The 24601-nt window shown below is 38.3% G+C and overlaps 1 protein-coding gene across 12 annotated transcripts in view; it reads right to left on the bottom strand.

Annotated features, from left to right (window-relative positions):
- The window catches only part of Spats2l (spermatogenesis associated serine rich 2 like), a 167246-nt gene that overhangs the window by 90828 nt on the left and 51817 nt on the right, over positions 1 to 24601 (bottom strand). Inside the window, exons 2-4 of one of the 12 annotated variants that reach the window (XM_069995751.1) lie at positions 13656 to 13795; positions 5227 to 5366; positions 4624 to 4715 (exon numbers count right to left, since the gene is read on the bottom strand). The exons of 5 other annotated variants lie outside the window; for them this stretch is intronic. In XM_069995751.1, the coding sequence (XP_069851852.1) occupies positions 4624 to 4685 (62 nt within the window). In that variant the 5' untranslated portion in view covers positions 4686 to 4715; positions 5227 to 5366; positions 13656 to 13795. Of the gene's footprint in view, positions 1 to 4623; positions 4716 to 4930; positions 4981 to 5002; positions 5088 to 5226; positions 5367 to 13655; positions 13796 to 24601 lie in introns of those variants that run through there. 6 more of the 12 variants (XM_069995752.1, XM_069995755.1, XM_069995753.1 and 3 more) reach the window with 6 other exon arrangements.

The following is a 24601-nucleotide window of genomic DNA, read 5'->3' as shown; positions in this document are numbered from 1 at the left end:
ACCAACTGAGGAACATTGAAAAGCTTTATGGACCTAATATCAATTGGGGAGAGGAAAAGGTTGTGATTGGCACCAGGTCACTTTTCCTATAGAGCCAGAATGGGGCAGACTGTGCTAGATGTGTCAAATAGCCTCTGGATTTTGTGGAGTACAAAAAAAGAAGAACTCAAACTGTGTCATTAATATTTTACATTGACTATATGTTGAGACTATGGTCTCAACAAAATATAATTATTAATTTCATCTGTTTCTTTTTACTTCCTAAATGCAGCTACTAGAAAACTAACAATTTGCATATGTAGATCATACTGTTGGGAAGAGCCACCCTAGAGTAGTGATTCTTGGAGTAGGTTCTCAGAGAAACAGCCTCAGTACCATCCTGGAAGTTCTTAAAAATGCAAATAACTTGCCTCTCACTAGACGAAGAGAATCAGGAGCTCTAGGGTGAATGCAGTGTGGCTGGATGCCCAATGGCTCAACTTTATGGAACTATTCTAGAGTCTCCTTTATGGGAACATGAGGGCATCTTCCATGATCCTACCTCCTACACACAACAAACATATTCTTACAGAAGCCTGGGTGGGTAAATGGGAGGTCATTTACCTATAAATGAAACATCATTAACTATTTACTTTTACTGATATACTGTTCATTATAATTAACATGCTTAAGGAGACGATACAATGTGCCAGGTGCTCTGATCTCCACACACACATTTTTCATTCAACCCTCACAACCTTATGAAGTAGAAATTATGATAATCCCCATTCTATACTTATTAAAGTGAGGCACAAAACATTTTGTCATGTTAGGTCCCAGAGGAGGTGGCAGAGCCAGGAGTCAACCCATGTAGGTTTACTGGAGCCCATGATCATTGTGCTAATAGTTCCTCAAGACCATCATAAACAAATCATGAGGCTAATGGCCTATGAAGTGAAGGAAGAATTTACTCAACAAAGAAATATGGTTTCTCATAAGGGTCCTAACTTTTCAGCCCACTAGGCCACTAGGTGATGTACATAGGTAGGGCAAATGAACTATATACAAGCAACACTTTCTCAGGTTTAGCCTTTCTCAGGAATGGGCAGGCGGGCTTTTATTATAAAGAGATGGTTGTTGCCCTGTAGCTGCCTGCTTTGGGTGAGAATGTGAAATATGTGCTTAGTGGGGTGTTTGCTAGGTGCTGTGATGCTGCTTGGGGGGGTTCCTACAGCTGTTTCTTCATTATGAATGATTTGAAATGTGTTTGCACCTGACTTTGATACAGCTAGACAGTGGTAGCAATCATGTAGACTTTGAGACATTTTCTCATGACTGCCTCCCAGGGGAAGAGTATGTAGGAAGTCAATAATGTGACACGATTTGAAAAGCAGCAAAAAGCCTCTCAGCTGAAATGGCGTCCAACTGTCTCCCAGAGCATGATGTTAAGAGACATCTGCATCCTTATTTAGTTTAGGGCATAGATCAAAGTGCAAAATCAGACTGATTTATTGCAGACTCTTATTGCTATCAGTTGTTAGCCCCTTGCAGACAGAGGGCTCTGAGAAAATGGGGATGGAGAATGGGCATTGGATTTGACAGGGAAAGCTGAGAAAGCTGACACCTCTCTGTACTGGCACCATTCATCCTGATGGGCCACTGTCCAGCCTATGGACCCTGGGTCTCTTAGCTGTGGAGTATGAGGTAGGAATAAATGACCTGATGTCCTCCATAGCTCTTGGGTATGAAAGTCCGTAAAGGACTTGGAGTTGATGGGAACACTTAGCTGTCCCATAGTGCAGGAAGCTAAAACTTCACCTTAAAATAAAAATTTAAAAAAATGTATGGATGCTATTTCCGAGGTACTAGGGTATCTCTCTCTATAGATCACCTTTAAGCTAGTTAATAAACAAACATCCAGTGCCCTAGGCACTTTTGGGGTAATACCTGCATACCAGCTGAAGAGGGAAACAGTGATCCTTCTATAAGACTGAGATTGTACTGGGTGCAGTTGGTGCATCCCTAAAACCCTAGTTACTTGGGATGCTGAGATCAGGGCTCAAGGCTGAGGCAGAAAAGGCTTGTAAACTTTATCTCCAAAACAGCTAGCAAAAAGTCAAGTTAGCAACATAGCTTCAGTGGTAGAATGCCAGCTGAACAAGTACAAGGCCCTGAGTTCAAATCCCACTACTCCCCTACAAAAAAGACCCTAAAAGGGTCTAAATTTAGTGTTGAAGAGGTTTACTGTTGATGAATATTTCAATTGTGGAATCTTTTCTTTTCTGTTTGGGTGCCCTCTTCCTATTCCCTCAACCATGGCTTTATAATTACTGAGGTCTCTGATATTCCAAATACTTTAGTTCTTTTTCTTTTTCCTCTGTGGTTTTAATCCCCATAGTTTAATAAAAGCTCTTGTGTGGCATTTTGTCCCTTAGAGGAAAGTTGCTTTAATAAATTAGGAGTGAGGACACAAAAACAATGAACGAGAGTGGTGTCTGAAATCTGAATTTTATATGGAGACACTTAGCTGTTTTTAATTTGGAGAAAATAAATCTCAAGGTTGCATTTTTATTCAAAGATTCTTCAATGTACTCCGTTAGCACTACTTCACTGAACAGCATTTTAAGGGCAAATGTCGGAAGAAAATGTTCACATTTAAAAGCTTTGGCTCAGCCTCTTTTGAAAAGCAAGGGTTAGCCTTTGGTTCAGAAATGTCACTGCTTTATGGGGGGGGGAAGAAAATTGAATGTTTTATTTAAACAGGTCATTAACAGTCAATACTTATTTGAAAAAGCTTGCTTTCAGAGGCAGATAAAAGCTTCCAATCACTTAGAATATCACTTGAGCAGATCTGGGGGCAAGATGTGCTGATACAAAGTTTAGACCTTTAAGGGAGAACATCTTCACATAAGGGCTGGGTGTATGTGGGCGGCAGGCCCCTCTGCATTGTGAATGCGGTACATACAGAGAGATGGCAGGCAGGACAAAGCATACCCCATGGCAGGTCCACTTTGAATTTTCCATTTTAGTACTGGCAAATGCTTATGAATGAAGATTAACCATTTTTGCATAAACTGCCAAACCACTTCCCCACCGCAGCAGAATGCAAATGGGAGCAAAAGAGCAAAGGACAGCGAAAATAAACGCAGCAGAGCTCAGGCAGTACAAGCACAGGGAAGGGGGGAGCAGGCATGGAAAGCTCCATTAGCATTCATCCATGGCACGGATTTTCTATTTAATTTGAAATTATTTGATTTCATAGGTCTCTGATGACTGGAGAATATAAATAAATGCCTTTTTCTAAAAGTGACCCGACACTGGCTCTATAAAGATCCACTTTTGATTGCTAGGTTTTAAAGCAAACATGTGTTTCCATAGAGATGCCTGTGACCTGGGCCTGGTACAAGTACCCACTTGTATCAGCAATTCAATTATACTTGGTTCTTTTAAGACACGATGATGTAAGCTCATGTCTTTAAAATATGCCCATGCTCAGAGATGTCTCAGAAAGGTGAAGTGGCCGGTGAAGCTGAGAAGCAGAGAAGAGGTTCAGAAGAATAAATTCCACCCTCTCCAAGCATGCCATAATAGGCTGTCTCCCTGAAGATCATACTGGCTTGCTTCCACTAACCCCACTGCCTGCTGAGAAAATCCCAAACCCCAAAGGGATTTAGACAATCCATTTTTACTTAGTTCCTTATACCCCAGAATACCAAAACCCAGGACCACCACTTCCCAAATGCTGGAGAGAAACTGCAAGCTTTTCTTTTCATTCTTTCCCTTCTTTTCTACGGACTATGGGTAATTACTACAAATAGGCAACATATCCCCTTATTATTTGAAAGTATTCATTTAATACTGATAATGTACCATGCATGGTGGAGAATGCTGCGAGTAGTTAAAGCTAATCCTTAACCAAATGCATACTTTTTAAAGCACTTTTCTTTAATTTTTTTTATTTTGTTGTAAAGGTGATGTACAGAGTGGTTACAGTTACACAAGTAAGGTAAAGAGTACATTTCACAGTTGAACAGTGTTATCTTTTCTCCCACTTTCCCTTCCCCCCGAAACACTTTTCTGTGCTTCTCTGTATTAACTTATTTTATTCTCTTAGTAGCTCTGTAGAGTATAGACCTGTATTCTCATCATTGTCTTTTTATAGAAAAAGTATGGAGAGGCAAGGAGCTCAAGTTCCACAGCTATTAAGTGGCCAAGCAAAGATTTGAACTTGGAACTCCTAGTTCCTGAGCTCCTAAGACGCTTACAGGAGGAAGGAAAGGTGGAAGAAGGAAGGAAGGAAGGAAGGAAGGAAGGAAGGAAGGAAGGAAGGAAGGAAGGAAGGAAGGAAGGAAGGAAGGAAGGAAGGAAGGAAGGAAGTCAATGAAGAGATGAGGAGAAAATTCAGAGTCGGAAACGACCTGGTTCAGGTTCTTGGCAGAGTAGCTTTGGGATGTGGTCTGCACAGGTGGAAAGTCTATCTCTGACACTACGCACATGAAGACAGGCTGGCTAGTAAAGGGTGTGGGACTGGATGTTTTTTAAACTTTTTTTATAGTATCTCCAAGGAAAATATGATTGTGGATCTGCCCGATAACGGTCCATTGGTAAAGAAATTCCCAAGTAAACCTTACCAACAAAACTTACCTGTTTATGGTTAACTCTGGGAGGCAGGCTTGGTTGTCACTGAATAAACACCCATTATCCATTCAGAGCATGTTCCAGTTTCAAAAACCCCTCTAGTCCAACAAAGTATGAAGTCAGAACTCTCTTAATAAACATTTAATGATTTTTCTCAAAGTAGTTCAAAAAGTCAGGTTCTTCCTACTTCCTTGAAATGTCACTGAATACATCTGAATAAAGTAGTATATGAAGACTACTCAGGATATACAGGAGGGAAGGAAATACCAGGGGGCTAAGGCATAGTCTAGATTTCCAACAGAAGATAACTCACCAGTGTGGTCCCCCACCATGTCTCTGCTCCCATCCATCTACTTTTCCTAAGCTTCCCCAGCATCACACTCACTCTGTAAGGTTTCCAGATCAGGGATCCCAGTGCACAGTCCCTAACCACTGGCTTTCTCCACAGCCGGATACACTCTGTTACCCAAGTAGCCTAACCTTTATCACCTTGCTCTTACTGTGACCAGAAAGTCTTTGTGATAGTGACGCAGGTGGAGCCAGAAGCTGGGTTGTGGCAGGATCTTGGGTGTGGCTGAGTAATCAGAAGGGACTGGTGGCAGCACCCACCTGAAATTCAGCACCTCACTTCCTGATGGTTTCCTGTATTTTTGTTGGTGGTGGTATTTTTTTTTTTTTTTATAAAACTGCTCAGTGTTTTTGCCTTTAGGCTTTCATTAGTGAATGTCCAGTTCTTCGATCTTCTTACCCTGGGGAAGGCAAAGCTGTTAAAACTGAACTTGTAACCTTTACTCTGACTGCTGTAGAAGCTGCAAGACGGTACAGGCTGGGACTGCAGCCATCATTCCAAAGGTCAATTTCTGGGTATGGTTGTCTGCTAAGGGCTTCTCGTCTTCCAGTGACACTAGTACTGACATATTAATCAATTAACAAACATTTCTGGCACTGCTTCCTGAAGTGATTCAGTTCTAAAGCCTGTTCCTGATTCTAGACCCAAGTGAAAGCATCTAGTAGCTAATTCTGTACTCAATGAGGACATACAAACCATTAGAAATATGTAGTCTATTAGGGAGACACTCTCTCACCCAGAGGAAAAAAGCTGCCTCAATGTAGATTGTTTAGTCTTCAGTGAAAGGTTTACATGGGGATCCTGGGTTGGGGTAGAGTCAGAGCTGAAAGGACTTCTTGCCTGTCAGATCTGCTCTATCTACAAATGAGTTGCTTCTATATATTCTGCCAGTTTGCTGAGGTTTTTTTTTTTTGTTGTTTTTTGGAAAACTATGATGTTCTACAGCTTCTCAGACTCCATAGAAACTCTTTCAGATCTGGCCTCACTTGGTCCCAAAGTAGCCACTGTCAGAAAAGTCTGTATGGAAAGGTCTCTATCACCATCACAGAGAAAAAACAAAAACAAAAACAAAAAACTATCTATTTCTGCTATACAGATTCTTATGCTAAAAAATAATAAGACATTTTACAAGACTTCTGTTCTTGTCAGTCGGGGGATCTGAGGCAGGTTACTTCCTAATGCCTCCATTTCCTCATCAGTAACTTGTGGACAGTAACAGTAGCTACCTTGTAGGGTGGTGGTACAATTGAATTGTGTTTGTAAAGTGATTACAAGAGTGCCAGCATACAGTACACACTATAAAAGCACTATAAAAGGATAGAGTGGATTCTCCATACCCTACGCATTAGGCATTAGTTTTCCCCCATCCTCAATTCACAGGTGAGAATCTGAGGCTTACAAGGTCAGGACCATATACTGAGCTAGTGATGGAACTGGCCCTTGAAAGCTGATTGACCTGATCATAAACCGCCTTCATGTGGTTCCACTCCCCATCCCTCACTGAGGCTATAACTGATGTGGCAGGCCCTGAGGCATGCTAAGGAGGATATGAAAGCAGAGAGTTCTGTCTATGACCACAGGCTCATTTATTTTCCATGTCTTTCAAACTCCACTGCAAGCAGAAGCAAAGCTACTACTGCAATATCTTTTCACCATGGACCATGCTGGGCTTTGGGTCTGCCTTGAGGAAACCAAGATGTGATCAGGGCTTTAGTATCTATGTTCATAGCTAAGGTATTTATCTTTCAAAGACAATAAATATCGCTCATACAGGGAGAGCAATGTTCAAGTACCATCTTGGAGCTAAGTAGGAAAAAAATTAAAAATTACTAAACTTTCTATACATTCTAATTTCAGGCAAATGTGTTATGGTAGATATAGGAATTAATATAATTGTGTATCAGTGGAATTCATTCTAATATAGTAATTCATCTTGATGATTTTTAATATGCTCCAAATTTCAGAGGCCATATTTACTATTTAACCAAACTTCCTTTCAATTTCTAATTATAATAACAGAGCTAGAAGTCAGTGGCTCATGCCTGTAATTTTAGCTACTCAGGAGGTCTGAAGTTTGAAGCTAGGCTGGGCAGATAAGTGTGTAAGGCACTTATCTCCAATTAACTAGCAAAATGCAGATTGGAGGTATGGTTCAAGAGGCAGAGTGCCAGCTATGAGCAGAAAAGCTAAGTGAGAACTTGAGGCTTGAGTTCAAGGTCTAGCAGTAGCATGGGCGCATCTGAGAGTTCGCAGACACGGCGGACACACACACACACACACACACACACACACGCACACACACACACACACACACACACACACAAACACTTGACATGCTGTAATGGGGTAATTAATAGATATTTTTGAAAATGCTCCAAATATACGACAGATATAATTGACTGACAAAAACAATCCCTTCCTCTTAAAAGTCTTTCTGATAAATTCCATTCTTCCTTTCTCTTTCAAAGTATTGAGTACAATGCCTGTAACAAGCGTTCGATAAAGACCTGTGGGAAGAGAATATACATTCTCTCATTTTATTCCTTTCCTGTGAGCAATGGGGTTTCAATAATTTATTTGCCAGTTTTTAATACTCTGGCTAGGTTATTTCTTTAAATGACACATTGGGAGGAGCACTGTGAAATGCTGCTCTAGCTCTGTCTCTGTAGCTCTCAGTGATGGAGGGTGTGGCTCCCTCCCTCCCCTACCCAGGACACTGAGCCCTTCAATTTTCTAACATCCGCCACGGATTTTACTTCTTTTTAACACAAGACTTGTACCCAGGGTAACCAAGTCACTAAAGCCTACACTTCTATCCAAATAAGAAAGATGAAAATTACCTGTTCTATATATTTGACCACTAACCTTGCCAGTATACAACCAGGTAACCCCAGTACAGACAGGTAATTGTGTAGCAGTTGAAATCTATTGTACTTTGAAAACTCTTTGAAAAATCTTTTTTTAGGGCCTTTCTTATCCCTTTAATTTACAGCACAAAAGCTCTACATACATATACCAAGTTCTCTAATTTTACTGAGCTCCAGATTGCCCTGTGGCTCAACTCTCACTGGGGAAAATTCAGAAAGTACCAGATGCTTATGATATGTCTACAAGCTGTAGCAATATGTAGTTTAGTCTCTTCCAAATCATTTTTCTAAAGATTGAATGAATCAAAATTGTTTTTGTATAGTAGCTCAAATATTGTACAGGCCTCTCAACTAAATATGATACCGTGTATTATTTCCCATTGGAAGATTTTTCTGCTAGTCATTCAATCTACCTTAAAGCAAAATTGAGGTACAAATATATTAGATTTTGATCACCTGTTTGATGAAATAGATCCATCTCTTAGAGCCCTGATTCTATTTGTAACCATTTTGGGTCGATTTACAGAGACAAGCAATCAGGGCTGTCTGGGTTTGGATTCTGGTTTTTGTAAATAATGCTAACAATTTCATTGCCCAGTTGTGAAACATGTCTTTTGCTTCTCAAAAGCTTGACACTATTGAGACTACTTGTGAAGGGAGGGTATATATTGTGTGGGATGGAGGTATCAGACCAGAAGAAAGAGGAATGCAGCAGAATAGTAAATGAATCATTCAAACATGACTATAACTTCTGAAAGGGTTGAGATGGTTTCGTTTAGGTGGGTTTAATCAGAGACAGTTTGGAAAACAAGGTTCTCTTTTTGCCTATAGGTACTAGCAATGATGGGAATGATATTTCAGGTAAAAGGAAGTTTAGAAGTGAAACCTCTGTAGAAAAAATAAGGAGTTGTGCGTGAAGTAACAAAGAAAATCTACCTGCTTTGGGCCTACAAGTCAGCTAGCAAATAATTTATCAAAGAATTATTATGTTTCTATTAGATGGAATGTATTTAGTTAGTTTGTAATGCAGTGTAGTTTTAAGATTGGCTCTTGCAGGGAGAAAAGATTAGCAGGTAGTAAGTAATTAGATGATATCAGAAGTCAGCTTAGCAGGAGGTATTAGGTGGTGTGGCTTCAATTACACACTTGTCTTGGAAGAAAGAGGCATCTCCCTTACTTGTTTTTCTGTAGTAGTAGTAGTTGTTGTTTTGTTTTGTTTTTTAGCAAATAGGAGCATCTCCTCCTCATTACCATCCCACCTCAATTCTCCCTCCTATCCCTGTCACTTTGGTTATAAATCGAAAACCTATCTTCTTTTTTCTATTATCTCCATGAAATGCTGGAAATGACTTTTTAAAAATGATTTAATTTTGATCCAACTTGCCTTTTTGTTCTTAGCTTAGCCAACAACAACAACAAAACACACATGCACACACATATACACAGGCATACTTTAATTCTGACTAAATTCAAAGAAGCCTAAGACAAAAACTATATAGCTGAGTTTCACTTAGCTCCAGGAAAGTAACTCATAAGTTACATTCAAGATTTTATTTAGGGGGCTGGGAAGGTGACTCAGTAATAGAGTGCTTGCCTTGCATGCATGAGGCCCTAGGTTCAATTCCTCAGCATCACATAAGCAGAAAAAGCCAGAAGTGTCACTGTGGCTCAAGTGGTAGAACACTAGCCTTGATCTGAAGAGCTCAGGGACAGTGCCCAGGCCCAGAGTTCAGGCCTCATGACCAAAAAAAAAAAAAAAAAAAAAAGAAAAAAGATTTATTTAGTATGACATGCCCTGAAAATTCCAGTACTTGGAAGGCTGAGGCATCAGGATCTCAAGTGTGAAGCCAGCCTGGGCTACACAGTGAGTTCAAGGTTATTGTGGGTTACACAGAGAGATCCTGTGACAAACAAAGAAATACATAAAATTTTTCACTTGGCTTTAGAGCATGACCAAACAGCTAATATGTAATTTACTAAACTCAGTCTCAACAAAGAGATGATCAGATACTGAGAAGACATTTGCATTTCACTACATGCTTCTCTCAAAAAATTGTCTTTGAAGCCGGGTGCTGGTGGCTCATGCCTGTAACCCTAGCTACTCAGGAGGCTGAGATCTGAGGATCACAGTTCAAAGCTGGCCCCGGACAAGAAAGTCCATGAAACTCTTATCTCCAATAAACCATCAGAAAACTGGGAGTGGTGCTGTAGCTCAAGTGGTAGAGCACTAGCCTTGAGCTGAAGAGCTGAGGGACAGCACTCAGGCACAGAGTTCAAGCCCCACAACTGACCAAAAAAAAAACACTTGTCTTTGATATTCCTCCAGCACTGTTCTTTCTGCTAAGGATTGTTTTTGCTATTTGGGGTCTTTTACTGTTCTATATGAATTTTTGGATTGCTTCTTCTATTTCCTTGAAAAATGAGGTTGGGATATTGATAGGTATCGTACTGAATTTGTAGATAGCCTTTGGCAGTATAGCCATTTTCACGATGTGAATCCTCCCAATCCAGGAGGAGCATGGGAGGTTTTTCTACTTCCTTGGTTCTGCCTTAATTTTCTTTTTCAGGTTTTAAAGTTTCATTATAGAGGTCCTTCACTTCTTTAGTTAACTCCTAGGTATTTTATTTTTTGTGGGGCTATTATAAAAGGAGTTGCTTTCCTGATTTCAGCTGTGCTCTTCTTGTTATTGACATACAGAAAAGCCATTGATTTCTGAGGGTTAATTTTATACCCTTCTACTTTGCCAAAAAGAACTCAAAAAATTAAATCCACCAACAGCAATTCCCCAAAGAAACAACTGCCCAATTAATAAGTGGGCTAAAGACTTAAAGAGAAACTTCTCTGAAGAGGAATTAAGAATGGCCAATAGACACATGAAGAAATGCTCAACTTCCCTAGCCATAAAAGAAATGCAAATCAAAATAACATTGAGATTCCACCCCAATTAGAATGGCTATAATGAAGAAATCTAGTAACAACAGATGCTGGAGGGGATGTGGGCAAAAGGGAACCCTACTGCATTGTTAGTGGGAGTGTAAACTTGTTCAACTACTCTGTAAAGCAGTATGGAGGTTCCTCAAAAGACTCCACATAAGAGCTCACATATGACCCAACAATCCCACTTTTGGGCATTTACCCAAATGATCACAAACAAGGCCATACTAAAACTATGTTTATTGCAGCATTATTCACCATAGCTAAGATATGGAACCAACCCAAATGCCCCTCAGTAGATGAATGGATCAAGAAAATGTGATATATATATATATATATATGTATGTATTTGTATATATATATATACATATATATATATATATATATATATATATATATGAATTCTATGCCTCCATCAGAAAGAATGACACAGCCCCATCTGTTAGTAAATGGAAAGAGTTTGAAAAAAAATATATTAAGTGAAGTAAGCCAGGCCCAAAGAAACATAGGTCCCATTATTTGCAACAGCTAGTATATGTCTAGAACAAGCAGAAAAGGTCAAAAGTTATGTACATAAGACCATATAAGATGATGCTAAGCGAAATGAATCCCAAGATAGGGACACAAGAGGTTTTTCCTTTGTTCCTGTGTGTGTTTTTAATGTGCTTATGATGTACTGTGATTTTTTTTATTTCTTTTGTATGTTTTCCCCCATGGTATAAACCCTGTTTTCACTGCATTTGTTTCTGGTGCCCCGCATCCTGTATATACATTTTTCTAATTTGGGGAGGGGAAGGGAAATAACAAAATGTTGAAATAAGGATACAGGTTGACCCATTGTAGCAATGAGATGTACAAGACACTATGCTGAAAATGAACTTTACAACTTCGGTGGGAGGGGCAAGGGGAGGAGTTCAAGAGGTGGGGAAGGAAGGATGGTAGGGGAAAAACAAAGGAGAGGGTAACAATGCTGGATTGTAAATGTGCTCATTACTTTACTCATGTAACTGTAACCTCTCTGTACAGTATCTTTACAATAATACATATATTAAAATGTCTTTGAAACTATATCTAGGTATTTATCTATTTCTGAGTGACTACAAGCAAGGCTTAACTTGGGTTCATGTTTCATTTCAAAAAATACATGAGTATTTAGGATGAGATCATTCTCAGACATTTCCTGGAGAACCTGGGGATGAAACTGAGGAAATACTATAAAGACACATCATGGTCACAGATTACTGGTGTCTGAAAGTTCCCGAAGCCACACTGCATAGTGGGAAATGATGAAGTTAGCTATGGCATATGATTCTTCTTCAGAACTCTGAATAATCAGCTCCTTGCTGTTTGACAGCTTGTCATGCATTTATAATAGCTCTGATCTATGGATGACAATCACTTACTCACTATTCAATTGAGCACCTGCTCTCTTCTGGATATTGTAGTAGGTGCTGGAGATACAGCAGTAAACAAACCAAATAAAGTCACCTTCAGGGACCACACTGAGTGATTATCTATTATCTATTTCACAAAGTCCTCACAATAGACCTGCAAGACAGGATCAATGTCTCTGTCTTCTAGACAGAATGAAGGTTTCTATGTTAACACAAGAGTTCCAGATCAGATTAAATGCAAGGCTAGTTACTCTGAAACAGGCATTCATTCAGATGAAAGTTGAGTACTACTGTTTTGATTCAATGTGCGTAAGGGAATAATTTAAAAATCATTTAGAGGGGTCATTTCAATTGAGACATCTTAGTATTCACAAGAACTAGTATCATAAATGCAAAGAGGACTTGATTAAAAAGAAAACCCAAGAGGCAAGGAAAAGGATCAATGGGAAGAACAATGTCTTCTAAGGTTTTCTATTTTGCTCCCCCTACTTTTCAAGTCACGGCGAAATACTCTTCCCCAAATTATTTTCTTTATTCCTTCTCACCATTTCCTTAACTTCCTATCTCCTTTTATAGCTAGTATCTTCAAAGAGCAAGAACAGTTTTTTGGGCAGTACTCTTGCCCCAAAATGTATTTGGATATATTCAGAGTGGCCACACAATGAAGATGATGAAGAGGAGACTGATCCACTCAGGATGGCAGGGACCTCTGAGTGAGCGCTTTGTAACTCCAGAATTGCAGCAGGGGAAACAAGGTCCTCTTGCCATCTTTCCTTACTCAGTCTTCACCCTGAGCTTCCCATGAGGCATGGGAGGCACTAGAACTTAGTCTTAAGACACGTGTTGTGTGAAAGCTTCAAATAAAAACTGGGATCAAGTCAGGCCCAGCCCAAACATCAGAGGCACACTCTAAAAAAGCAATGATTTCCTTTGAGCTGTCTGTGACTGGAATAATCTAAAATGGTTATGAAAAGAGGCAGCCTGCAGACAGGGCCAGATATACCTCAAGGACTAATGGCTTTGTGAAGAAACGATTTTATAGCCTACTATTTGAAGCAAAATTTAAAGAAACTGTCACCAAGAAGTACAGATACCTTTTGTCAAATCGTTGTAAGTCAATCTAGCTTTCACAGAAAGCATCTTCAGTGTTCAACTTATCTAAGCAGGTGCTTCTTCAACCTCAACTTCTTGGTTCCTCATGATTAGCACTTCTTGTTCTAAGTGTTCATGATAAATTCAAGAATTCCACTGGGATTTTGTGCTCTCCCTTTTTGTGATTTCCCAGTTGGGCATTTTCTGTCTGAAATCTCCACACTGCCCTTTCCCCACCACCACCCCCAGACGCCTCCAAGATGGGGGCAGAAACAGGCAGTGGAATAGTTGAAGGTATGTGAGGCCTGAGAAAACAACCTGGATCAGGAGCCCCAGATGCATGATGAGGGATTAAGGATCAACCTCATATTGCAATCCTGGGGCCCCAATCATTTACTCACTTTGTTCTGTCCTTCCTGGGCAGGAAATCAGTATCCTTGATTAAAAGGCAAGATTAAGAAGAGATGAATACTCCTCTATTTTCCTTATCAGAGGTCTTCTCTGTCTCTCATTTGTTTTTCCATAAGGGTGAAACAAAATCCTATAATAAAAATTTGATAGAAAGTTTTCTGGTCTTGACAGTATAACAATGTCATATTAAGATATCTAACATAGACTCAACATCACCAATATTCCAGTTTCATATATCTCACTTATTTTGCCAACTTTATTTTCTGTATGACTGTTTCTTGGGAGTTTTTTTAAGTATCTTTTGTTGTTTCTGAAATATTTTTACAAACTAAAGCTTACCTTAGGCTCTAGGCTTCCTAGCGTGATTCTAATGGTATTATCTCTCTCTGATATTTGTTATTTGTCTCCCTTGTATTCTTCTTCAAATGAACACTTACATTTGGAGTTAATTTGAGAGTTCCCTTTGCAGCCACAGACACCTCTTTTCTTCATTTATAAGAACAATCACGTCTCTAAATCCAGTCATTCAAAGGACCCTGGAATACTAGCCTTATAATCCGTGCTCATGTACTCACATGAGAATGTGCGCAAGACCTCTGGGAAGCTAGGAAAATTCTAATGCTTTGTTACTGAAATTTTATTATTGCTTATTGATGAGATTCATTTTTACAACTGAATGTACTTTACTGGAAATCAGCTATGAGGCTGGTACTGTCAGATACACTGTGACAAAAGACATACATGGTAGGTGCAGTAGGCTCCTGTCAAGACTCAGTTTCCTAGTAAATAGAGATGAGAGCAGTGGCAATTAACAGGCACAATACCTAATTTGTGAGCTCAAGGAGCTTTGGGAGGGATGCAGGAAGGGCCCTAATCTGAATTTAGGGATTAGGTTTCTCATTCCTTTAGGCAGCTTCTCTTACTTTTCTGAAATACTTGGAATATCCTCCCAGAAGCCAAATGTAGTACATCTGCCTCTATCCATCATCTGCTCCTTGGTTATCACACACAAAAAAGTTAAAGCTAAAATGACTACCAATTTATTTTTCAATACATATTTATTGAGTAAATGAATGAAGTTTCTTTCTACTTCTGTTTCACCAACAACTATCTTCTTGGTACAATTAGATCCAAAATAGCAGTTCATTTCCTTTACTATCTTAGAGATGAAAATGTCAGTGAGGCAAATTGGTATCTGATACCCTGTTTTCATTTAAACATGAACACGACTTCTAGCAGATGTCCAAATAACTTAAGTTTCTCATCACTCTGACTTATTGCCCCATGATGCCCCTGTGTTATTGCTACCTTACAAGTCAATTGTACCAGTGCCAGATATGACTGAGTGGATAAAGACTCAAACTCTTCTACTAAGTTCAAGGAACTATTCTGGACCTAGCATTTTCTTCCTTTTCCTGTCCACTTCAATAAGTTTTGAGATCCTCACATCTCAGCCTCCACAGAAGCTAAGTCTGGATTCTCACTCCAAATGAATACCCCCTGCACCATGCCAGTGGAAAAGCTCCTACACACCGGCCATTTACCAGCTTTCCTTTAGGACAGATGAGTTCAAGCCAGGTTTCTCAATCTTCTGCTAATATAAATTTTGTTGTTGTTTTTTTAATGCTACATGGAAATACCAAACTAATTTAAAATCAAAACTAGCAGATATAGTACTACATTATTTATAAATGGCATTCCTCACTATCCAATGACTTGAATGATGGAGCTAACATCTTCAAGGAATAAACCAGATTTATTACATTATTTAATTGATCACCAATGTGATTAGCAACTTTTAAGGATTTAAACTTTAATTTATATATCCATACCCCGTATGTGGTATAAAAATTAGAACTCACTCTCAATTCATGAGGAACATATAAACATTTCTTTAACCTACTTTTAAAAGAATAATTTCAGTAATCTTTAATCATATCCAAAAGCTGCCCCCAAAACAAACCACTACAATTTATTTTCAGTATGAAATAAAGATATTCTTATGCCCTTGAAAAGTATAGATTTTCATTCAAGTGTCTGTACCAAGTGCTTGAGTCATCAAATCATTTTTATTGGCTGTTACATGAGCTCAGAATATAACTTGTCTACAGAGAAACAACAAATCCATTTGTCTCTGCTGTTTTCCTGGTGTGCTGCTAACACCCTGAGCTCTAGTCACACAAGGTCATGGGCTCCTGACCTGGAAGTGACCTTTGCTGACTCAGTAGGTCAGAGATCAGCATCAAATGCCAAATAAGCAACAAGTCATGAAAGTAATGGAAAGAGAGAGGGAAGAAATATCAATTTAATGCTAATTAGCCTATCAACTAGCCTGAACACAATTTTTATCCAAGGATAAAAGAAATTCTGCACCCGGCAAAAAAGTCAAATATAGACTGAAATTTATTCATAAATAAGTTTACTTAGTTTACTTGTGTTTTATCACTTCACAATATTAAGAGTGTGGTAAGGTAGCCTGGCAAGGTGGCTCACACTTGAAGTCTCAGCTATTCCTGAGGATCACCTGAGACCCGGAGTCCACTCTAGCTGAGTCAGAATCTCAACAACAACAACAACAAAAAAAAACCCAAAGTAATAACAACAACAAAATGACTTTGCAATAAGGTAAAAAAAAGTTTAAAAATGACTTTTTTGAGTTTTGAATTAGTCATAATCACTATAAAAATTAATTGCAACTATAGTTAATTCTTAGTAAAATTACCACTTGGATTTAATATAAACTATATGTATCTAGATGTGTTTTCTAGAAAGGAATACCTAAGACACAGATTCCTATAGTGATGTTTTATTTGTGTTATTTATTTATTTTTGCCAGTTCTAGGGTTTGAACTCAGGGCTAGGACCCTGTCCCTGAGCTTCTTTTCTTCAAGGCTGGCATTCTACCACTTGAGCCATAGCGGTACCTACAGCTTTGTCAGAGTAGTTTATTGAAGGTGAGATTTCTTATGAACTTTTCTGCCTGGGCTGGCTTCAAACCATGATCCTCACATCTCAGCCTCCTGAGTAGCTAGGATTACAAGTATGAACCCCTAGCACCTAGTAGTCATAAACTTTAAGAAGGTGCAACTCCCATGTTATAACCCCTGATGTCACTGTATTTGATTCTGGTGCCCTGCATCTTGTATGTATATTTTTCTGATTTGAGGAGAGGAAGGGAAATAACAAAATGGTGAAACAAAGATACAGGTTGACCCACTGTAACAATGAGATATACAAGACACTATGTTGAAATTGAAGGGAGGGAGGAGTTAGGGAGGTGGGGAGAGAAGGGATAGTAGGGAAACAACAAAGAAGAGGGTAACAATGCTCGATAGGAAATGTACTCATTACCTTACTCATGTAACTTTAACCTCTCCTTACAATATCTTTACAATAAATAAATTAAAAATAAATTAAAAAATAAGGTGGCAACTTTCAAAATGTGTCTCAAATACAATCTTGTGGTTTGAAATGGATTGTTCTTCCTTGTAGTTAACTTGGATATCATGTGTGAACTATTACAAAAACTTAGAAATTAAATTTACCCCTTTATTGCTGGATTGCTAGTAGTAAGCTTTCTTCCTTTTATTACTTTCTCAAATACTACATCCAGTTAATACAAGTATTGTGTCTAATAACAACTCAAGTTCATGAGCAATAAGCAGTATTTTCAGATTTCTTTTTATTTGGTACTTTGTTCTCATATAATAGTTCATTTAATTATCTTCCCTTAAAATTCTTAGTACAGCAAATGGTCTCATTAACTGTATAGTAAAAACAGATGCACATAAGAATAAAGTAGGAGACATAAGCAAAATTTATTATTTGCTCAGTCTCAAAAGTCTTTTAGATAGGCTAGTGAGTCCAAATGAAGAGTATTCTGTAGGAAATAAACTCTAGGGTTGAGAACAGAATTGTCAACACAAAAACAGGAATAAGTATTTTGACCATTAACGTATGTAAGTTGATATAATGAGAGGATTAATTCACATTTAAGAAATGAAGCTCATGGTGGTGTTCTCAACTCTCATCATTTGCAAGACACAGTTGCTGATTTATATTTCCTGGATGGCTTATAAATTGCATTAGTATCCCAAGATGCTCACATTTAAAAGAAAAAAATTTTTTTTCTTTTAGAAACAAAAAACTGAGGCCTTGAGGGTGTAAGAAATTTGTTAAAATTTACAAAATAACAAAGTAACAGGGCTAGGACTTTAGCATTGGTTTTCATTCATTCATTCAAGAAAGTGTTATTATCTTTATGTAGATAAACATGTCAAAGAGAAGTTTAAGAATGATAAATGAAATATGAACTCTTGGCTAGGTATGGTGGAACACGTCTGTAATCCCAGTGCTTTGGAGGCTGAGGCAAGAGTCTGAGTTCCAGGCCAACCTGGACTACAAAGTGAGAGCCAAAGAAGACAGGGAGAGAAGGAAGTAGGAGGGAAGAAGAGAAAGAAGAGGGGAGGCAAAGAGGGAGGGACAAGAAGGAAGAAGGAAGAAGAAAGGCAGGCAGGCAAACTATGGACACTGATCTTCAGAACTCTTGATTGTTAAGAGTTACCAAACAAGTGCATAGAACACAACCTACTAGGGCTGGGAAGGTGGCTCAGTGGAAGAGCGTTTGCCTTGCATGCCTGAGGCCCTGGGTTCGATTCCCCAGCACCACATAAGCAAAAAGAAAAAAAGCCAGAAGTGGCGCTGTGGCTGAGTGGTAGAGCGCTAGCCTTGAGCTGAAGAGCTGAGGGACAGTGCCCAGGCACTGAGTTCAGGCCCCATGACCGGACACACACACACAAAAAAAGAACACAATCTACTATAAACCATTATAGAGGAAGTTCAATGTTTTACTGGGCACTTTGAATGAAGAAGGCTGGTAGATAAACGAGATTAGCAAATTAAGAAAAGTTTTCAGGTGGATGTTAGATCTAAACTGAATCCTGAATTAGCCAGACAGATGGGAAGGTGGTGAGGATACATGAAAAAGGGAAGAATACAATTCTTAGAAACAAAGAAAATACAAGATAAAAGCAAACATTTCTGGTTCATCTATCATTCACATTAAAATAATAGCTCCTTGTAGTGTCTTATCATCTGAGTTCATAATGATTCCAAAATATAGATGCAGAAGACCCAAAACAGGTTTTGAAAAAATTGAGTCAATTGAGAGGACCACAAAGGCAATGGAAAGCCCCAGCCCCAGGCAGCAATTGTACTGTGTCCCAGGCAGATTGGTTCAGCTACATCTTCCATAAGCGTCTGCTTCCTTGGCTGTAAACAGTGATAATAATGTCTGTTTTTCTATTTCATAGTGATGTTGTAAGGATTAAAAGGTAACATATCAACTCACAACAATAACAGCAGTTGAGTAACAGAACACAATTCTGTAATTCTGTTCTTTTGGAGCAGTACAAAAGCTATATAACTTTCAACTGACTCAAGAAAGAAAACATCTTGTGACTTTCATTTCATTTACAACAGACTCTGCCCAAATAACTTAATGGACCAGAAGCAAGACAACAATGGAAGTTAGATTATGAAGATTTTCCTTTTCAGAGAGATTTTTCTCAGTCATTAAACAAAACAGGAAAACTTTACAACTGTTAAAGGTTAAAAAAAGAAAAAGTTAAAGAAGAAAACAATGCACCAAAGTTTATTCTTCCCATCTATTCTTCCCAAGCCCTAGAAAAACACCACTCTGTAAGAGGAGTCTTATATGGGACCTCCACATCCTTTCCTGGGTGCTTAGCAGTTCATCTGTCCTTTCTTCTCTAGTGGGAATTGCCCTCCCTAAAGTTGCCACACATGCCAACACATCTCCAGGAACTAGTGTAGTCAGGGTAGAAGAGAAGAGAATAAAAGGGAAGCTGATTTGGGGAGGGCCACATGAGTTGGGTAGTACATAGAAGGCACCAGAAGGTACTTGCAATGACTTGGCAACAAAGGAAATAAAAATGTCTTCTGAGAGTTGAAATATAAAGTCAAGATGCATCTAGGGAAGATCTGCAAAGCCTCTAAAAGTGACATTGCCAGTATGAAACATGATTGCTGTCCCAAATATAATCAAAGAGAGCAGCCTATCTGCAGCCTTACACATGCGATATGTACAGGCAAGATGCAGATTTCGGCTGTTTGAATACTGAGGAAGCTGCAGCACATCATCATTGCTCCCATTCTAAGATTTCTCTAAGTTATTCTACTCAGTGTTCAAAATAGTGTTCAAAACAAAATAACATGTATCACTCTAAGTTTTTCATTAAGCAAAAGAGAAAATTCTCATTAAGCAGGAAGAAAATTATTTCCTAGCACTGCTCCAACAAATTAGCACAGGTTTAGTGGAAAACAACACAAATTTATTGCCCTGGAGTTCTGGGAATGACAGCTCATCATACACTGTTCCTAGAAGCTCTAGAAGAGGATCTGTTCACTTGCTTTCCAGGTTCTAGAAGCTGTACAAAGATGGTCCTTAGCTCCTAGTCCTCCACTTTCCTCTATCTTTAAAGCCTACAATATCCCATCTCTGACCGCTTTCCTGCAGTCATACCTGTCTCTGATGTAGCCAAAATAACTGATCTTTTTCAAATCCCATGAACCAATTCTCAAAAATACCACTCCTGTTCAGAATGTATGGTATGTCTGGACGTCAATAATGATATTGAAGTAAGCGCTTACTGTTTACCTTCCACCAAATCTCACTGATTCCTTTCCTTTGTTGGATCATTCAGGAACTTCCAGTGGACCGACCAGGACTTTAAGCTTGTACTGAAGAAACTGGAGCAGGAGAGATATATGCTAACCACTCAGCCAGTGCAAGTTGGCTATTACATTATTTCTATGATCGTTGAAATGCTAGTATTTGTGTATCAAATAAATGCCATCTGAAAGACATATTTTAAATGTAATTTTTTATACCCCCTGTACACTTAAATTAATCCAATACTCAGGTAGAACTATATATTTGTTTTTTGTTTCTGGCTAACATAATGGATGTCCTTGATTTAATTCCATCTTGGTTTTTATTACTTTTCCCAGTAAGGAAAGCAAGAAGCAAAATCAGATTTTGCTTCTAGCAGTTTAAATAGATAAAAATCAGTGTGACTGTCAAAAACCAGCTTGGTCTTGTCAGGTTGAGATGAAAACCAGGGTTCTAAATGAAACAGATGAATGTAGACACTAACAGGAAAAAGTGCTTGCCTAATCGTGTAAACAAATTCAAGTCCCAGGTGGAGTATGTATAGCACTGTAATCAGCAGTGTCTTTTTATGGCTATTTTTCTAGATCAGCCCTTCCTAAAGGGCTGCAGATTTTACAATGGGGAGGGAAAGTAGTAGTTCGACTTTTTTATTTAAAAAAAAAACAAATTTTTTATTCACGAGCATGAAAAAGTTTCACTTTTATCATGACAGGACTTAGGTCTACACTATTTCCCCTTGCCTAGAAATGTAACAATAAGTTAAACTAATAGAAGGATCTGTGTTGAGGGACAACAAGATTTCTGTGGCCTTAAGTCACAGTGACTATGCAACTGGATGATCATGGTTTTATATTAAACCTATCAAGTCTGAAAACTTCACTTGCAAGATTTGTTATAAACAATATTAGCTAAAGGTATCCCTAGGAAGTTTATTTATTTATTTTTTTTAAGCAAGAGGGAGCTTTATTTTATTGCAGGACCCGAGGCCAGAGAAGCATGTGGTTGAAATGCCACATTTCTCCAGCAGAGCAAGATTTTCTCCTAGTTCACATCCTGAGGCATTTTGTGCTGTGCTTATTATTAGTCCCATTGCTGAACTTAGGGTCAAAACGTGCATCTCAGCCTGGCTCTCCAAGGCTGGAGGCACAGTGAACTCATGTCCCCAATATCCTTTCTACCCAGGTTCATGATCACTCAGTAAGGTCACAGTTTCCCTTGGACACATGCAGTTGGGCATATCCATACAACTAAGTTCAATATCTTAATTAATATTTCCACCTTCCCACACCAACTTCCCTGAATTTCCAGCAGGATTAAGGTTTTAATTCCCTCAAAATGTGTGTAGAAATTAGGATGGACAGATAAAGAACTGTCTGCAAATTAGCATTATAATGTTTAGAAGCTGAGTATTTGGGAGAGATACAATAGAAAGCACCAAGTACTCCTATTTTTGAGTTTCCACAACTGACTTGAGATGTGGAAAATCAGAGGCAATGCAAAGAGCGAAATGCATAGAAATAGATGTGTGATAGGACTGGCTTGTTCAGTCACACAGCTCATAGTCAATTTAATATTACTATCATGCCAAGGATGTCCCTCCCATGACAGAAAGGAAATCATTTAAAACTAAAGCAAAAATAACTCTTCCTCTCTTGGAGAAAATAGTTCCCTAAGACTGTGGCTATTCATTTTAGGTATTGAATCTTTGTGGATAATTTAAAACTAGGTAATATTTAAATTTTCCAAAATGTTAAGAGCTCTGCCCTCTGAGGGCAAGCAAGAACGCACAGAACCTCACGGAAGTCCTTGATCCAGGGACTTGGGCTCCCTGGCCTAAATGTGCTTCAATATCTTCCCCTTTCCTCCCTTTTCCTCTCTTGTCTGCCTCTTGCCCTCTCTCCCAAACACACACTGAACAAGCTTTTGTTTCTCTTTGCCTTTTTCCCACAAAAACCACATATCTTGCATTCTATAATGTGCCAGAATCTGCAAAGTTGAATAGTAGGAACAGTGTATAGGTGTTTAGGTGAGTATAATAGGGGAGTAGACATAGGAAAGGGGTTTCATATCCTTCAGTATGGTTAACAGCTATGCAATTTTTGAAAAATTAAATATACACAGGCAGAATGGCACACATAGGTGTACAAGTACACACTAATACACACCTTATATAAAATGTTGTGGTATTTGCATATAATCTATATGCATCCTCCTATATGCATTAAATCCTCTCTAGATTACTTGTCTTACCTAATACAATGCAAACAATTGTTATGCTGTGCTGTTGAGGAATGATGGCCAGAGAATGAGGTTGATATGCGTTCATTATGGTTTTTTTCCACAGCAGGTAAATACAGATTCAGAACCCACAGGTACAGCAGACCAACTGAACATAGATTATTTATTTGTAAATGACAAGTTTGTACTTCTGTATTAATATACCATATTCTTTATAGAAATCCTCAAACAGAAATGTGAAAAAGATACGAAAAGTGTCAATATCTTTTGAGCACTCCATACCGAGGCTTCTGGTCCATATTAAAAGGACTGCAAATATTCAGAAGGAAAGCATTGAAAGTCTGGAGTACTCAAGGCATGTTCAGAAGTGTAGTAGGAGCCTGTTCACAGCCCTGAGCTCCTGGCTATGGTCTGGAAAGTGAATTTCAACTTAATGACAGATGCTTAGTGTGAGTTGAATTGAAATGCAAGGAGAAGGTGGTGAATGAGCCAAGAGTTGCTGAATGGATAGGATTTATAGAGCTAGAAGGAAAAAGAGAAGGGTGTTGTTCCAAGCCAGACTTATCTTGGAATACCTTATTCCAAGAATGGACTTATCACAGAAATTTGAGAGGCTGGCTTTTATCACATTAACTTGAGAATGAACATACTGCAGAAGAGCAAAAACCAGAATCAGTTATTGGAGGAGAGAGTAAAAAGAGAAAGGGGGAGATTAGTTTGAACTATAAAATTGAGGCACAGAAGTCTAGATTTGATTTAGAATCATATATAGAAGCACTGGGAATTTTTAAGATGTAAACAAAATCATGATGTCATATGTGATGGAGCTTAGAGTGAATTAAAGTGCATACTGAATGGAAAAATATTTGGATTTGGTTAGAATGGCTCAAGAGTCTACAAGGAGACTAGCAGAGTCTGACTAGCAGGATAAAGTTAATAGTGGAGATATTCATAAACAAATAGATATGAAAAAAGACATGAAATTGAATATTCAAAGAGATGACACAGCATTTGGAAAAAGGATTTCTTAATTTCCTAATATACTATGTTAAATAATCCAAGTATGCATTGATTTTTCTTTTTTCTTTTTGCTTCTATTTAAAGTTTGGAGTTAGCCTTATAGCCTCAAAGAAAAAAAATCTTGAAAATGAAAAACAGACTAAGTCTTTAAAAGCCCAAAGTATTACTAGGTTTACTGAAAGATGTAACTTAGAAATGGTGTGTTCAGCAAAAGAAACAATTAACAGAGTGAAGAGACAGCCTAGGGAGGAAAATCTTTGCTATGTATTTATTTGCCTGGGATTAGTATCCAGAATATATAAGAACTCAAAAAGTTAAACAAAAAATAACAGTCCATTATAAATGGGCAAATTAGCTGAACATACACTTCATTTTAAAATGAAGTACAAATAGTCAATCAATACATGAAAAAATGCTCACCAATGTCGTCCATTAGAGGCTAAGCCAGTCCGAACGCTATCATCAAGAAAATAATTAATAACAAATGATGGTGAGTATGCAGGGAACTGTTGATGGGAAGATTACAATTTACATTTCCACCCATCATGGAAAGCAGTATAGAGGTTCTTTAAAAAATTAAACATGGAACTCTTAATTCTATCCAGTCTTGCCACTTCTGGGTATACATATACTCAAAAGAATCAAAGCACTATTTGCAATAGACAAATTAGGAAATCTGCCTTAGTGCACATTAACAGATGAGTAAAGAAAATGTGATTAAATATAAACAATGGAGTTTTACTCTGTTATTAAGAATGAAACTAGGTTATGTGCTGGAAAATGAATGGAACTGGAGATCATCATGTAAGTGTAATAAGCCAACCACACAAAAACAAGTATCTATCATATATTTTCTCATTTGTGGAAGGCAGGTAGAGACAAAACAAACATCCAAGGCAATTAAAGTGAAAGGTAGACTACTAGGGAGGTGAAAGGAGAAAAGAAAAGAGGATGAGAGAGAAGAAAGAGTAATAGAGAGAGTGA

This window comes from Dipodomys merriami, unplaced genomic scaffold (genome assembly GCF_024711535.1).
Source record: "Dipodomys merriami isolate MVZ:Mamm:240054 unplaced genomic scaffold, mDipMer1.0.p SCAF_49, whole genome shotgun sequence".
Lineage (NCBI taxonomy): Eukaryota > Metazoa > Chordata > Mammalia > Rodentia > Heteromyidae > Dipodomys > Dipodomys merriami.
The sequence above is the reverse complement of the archived record's forward strand: the minus strand, read 5'-3'. Positions and strand labels throughout refer to the sequence as shown.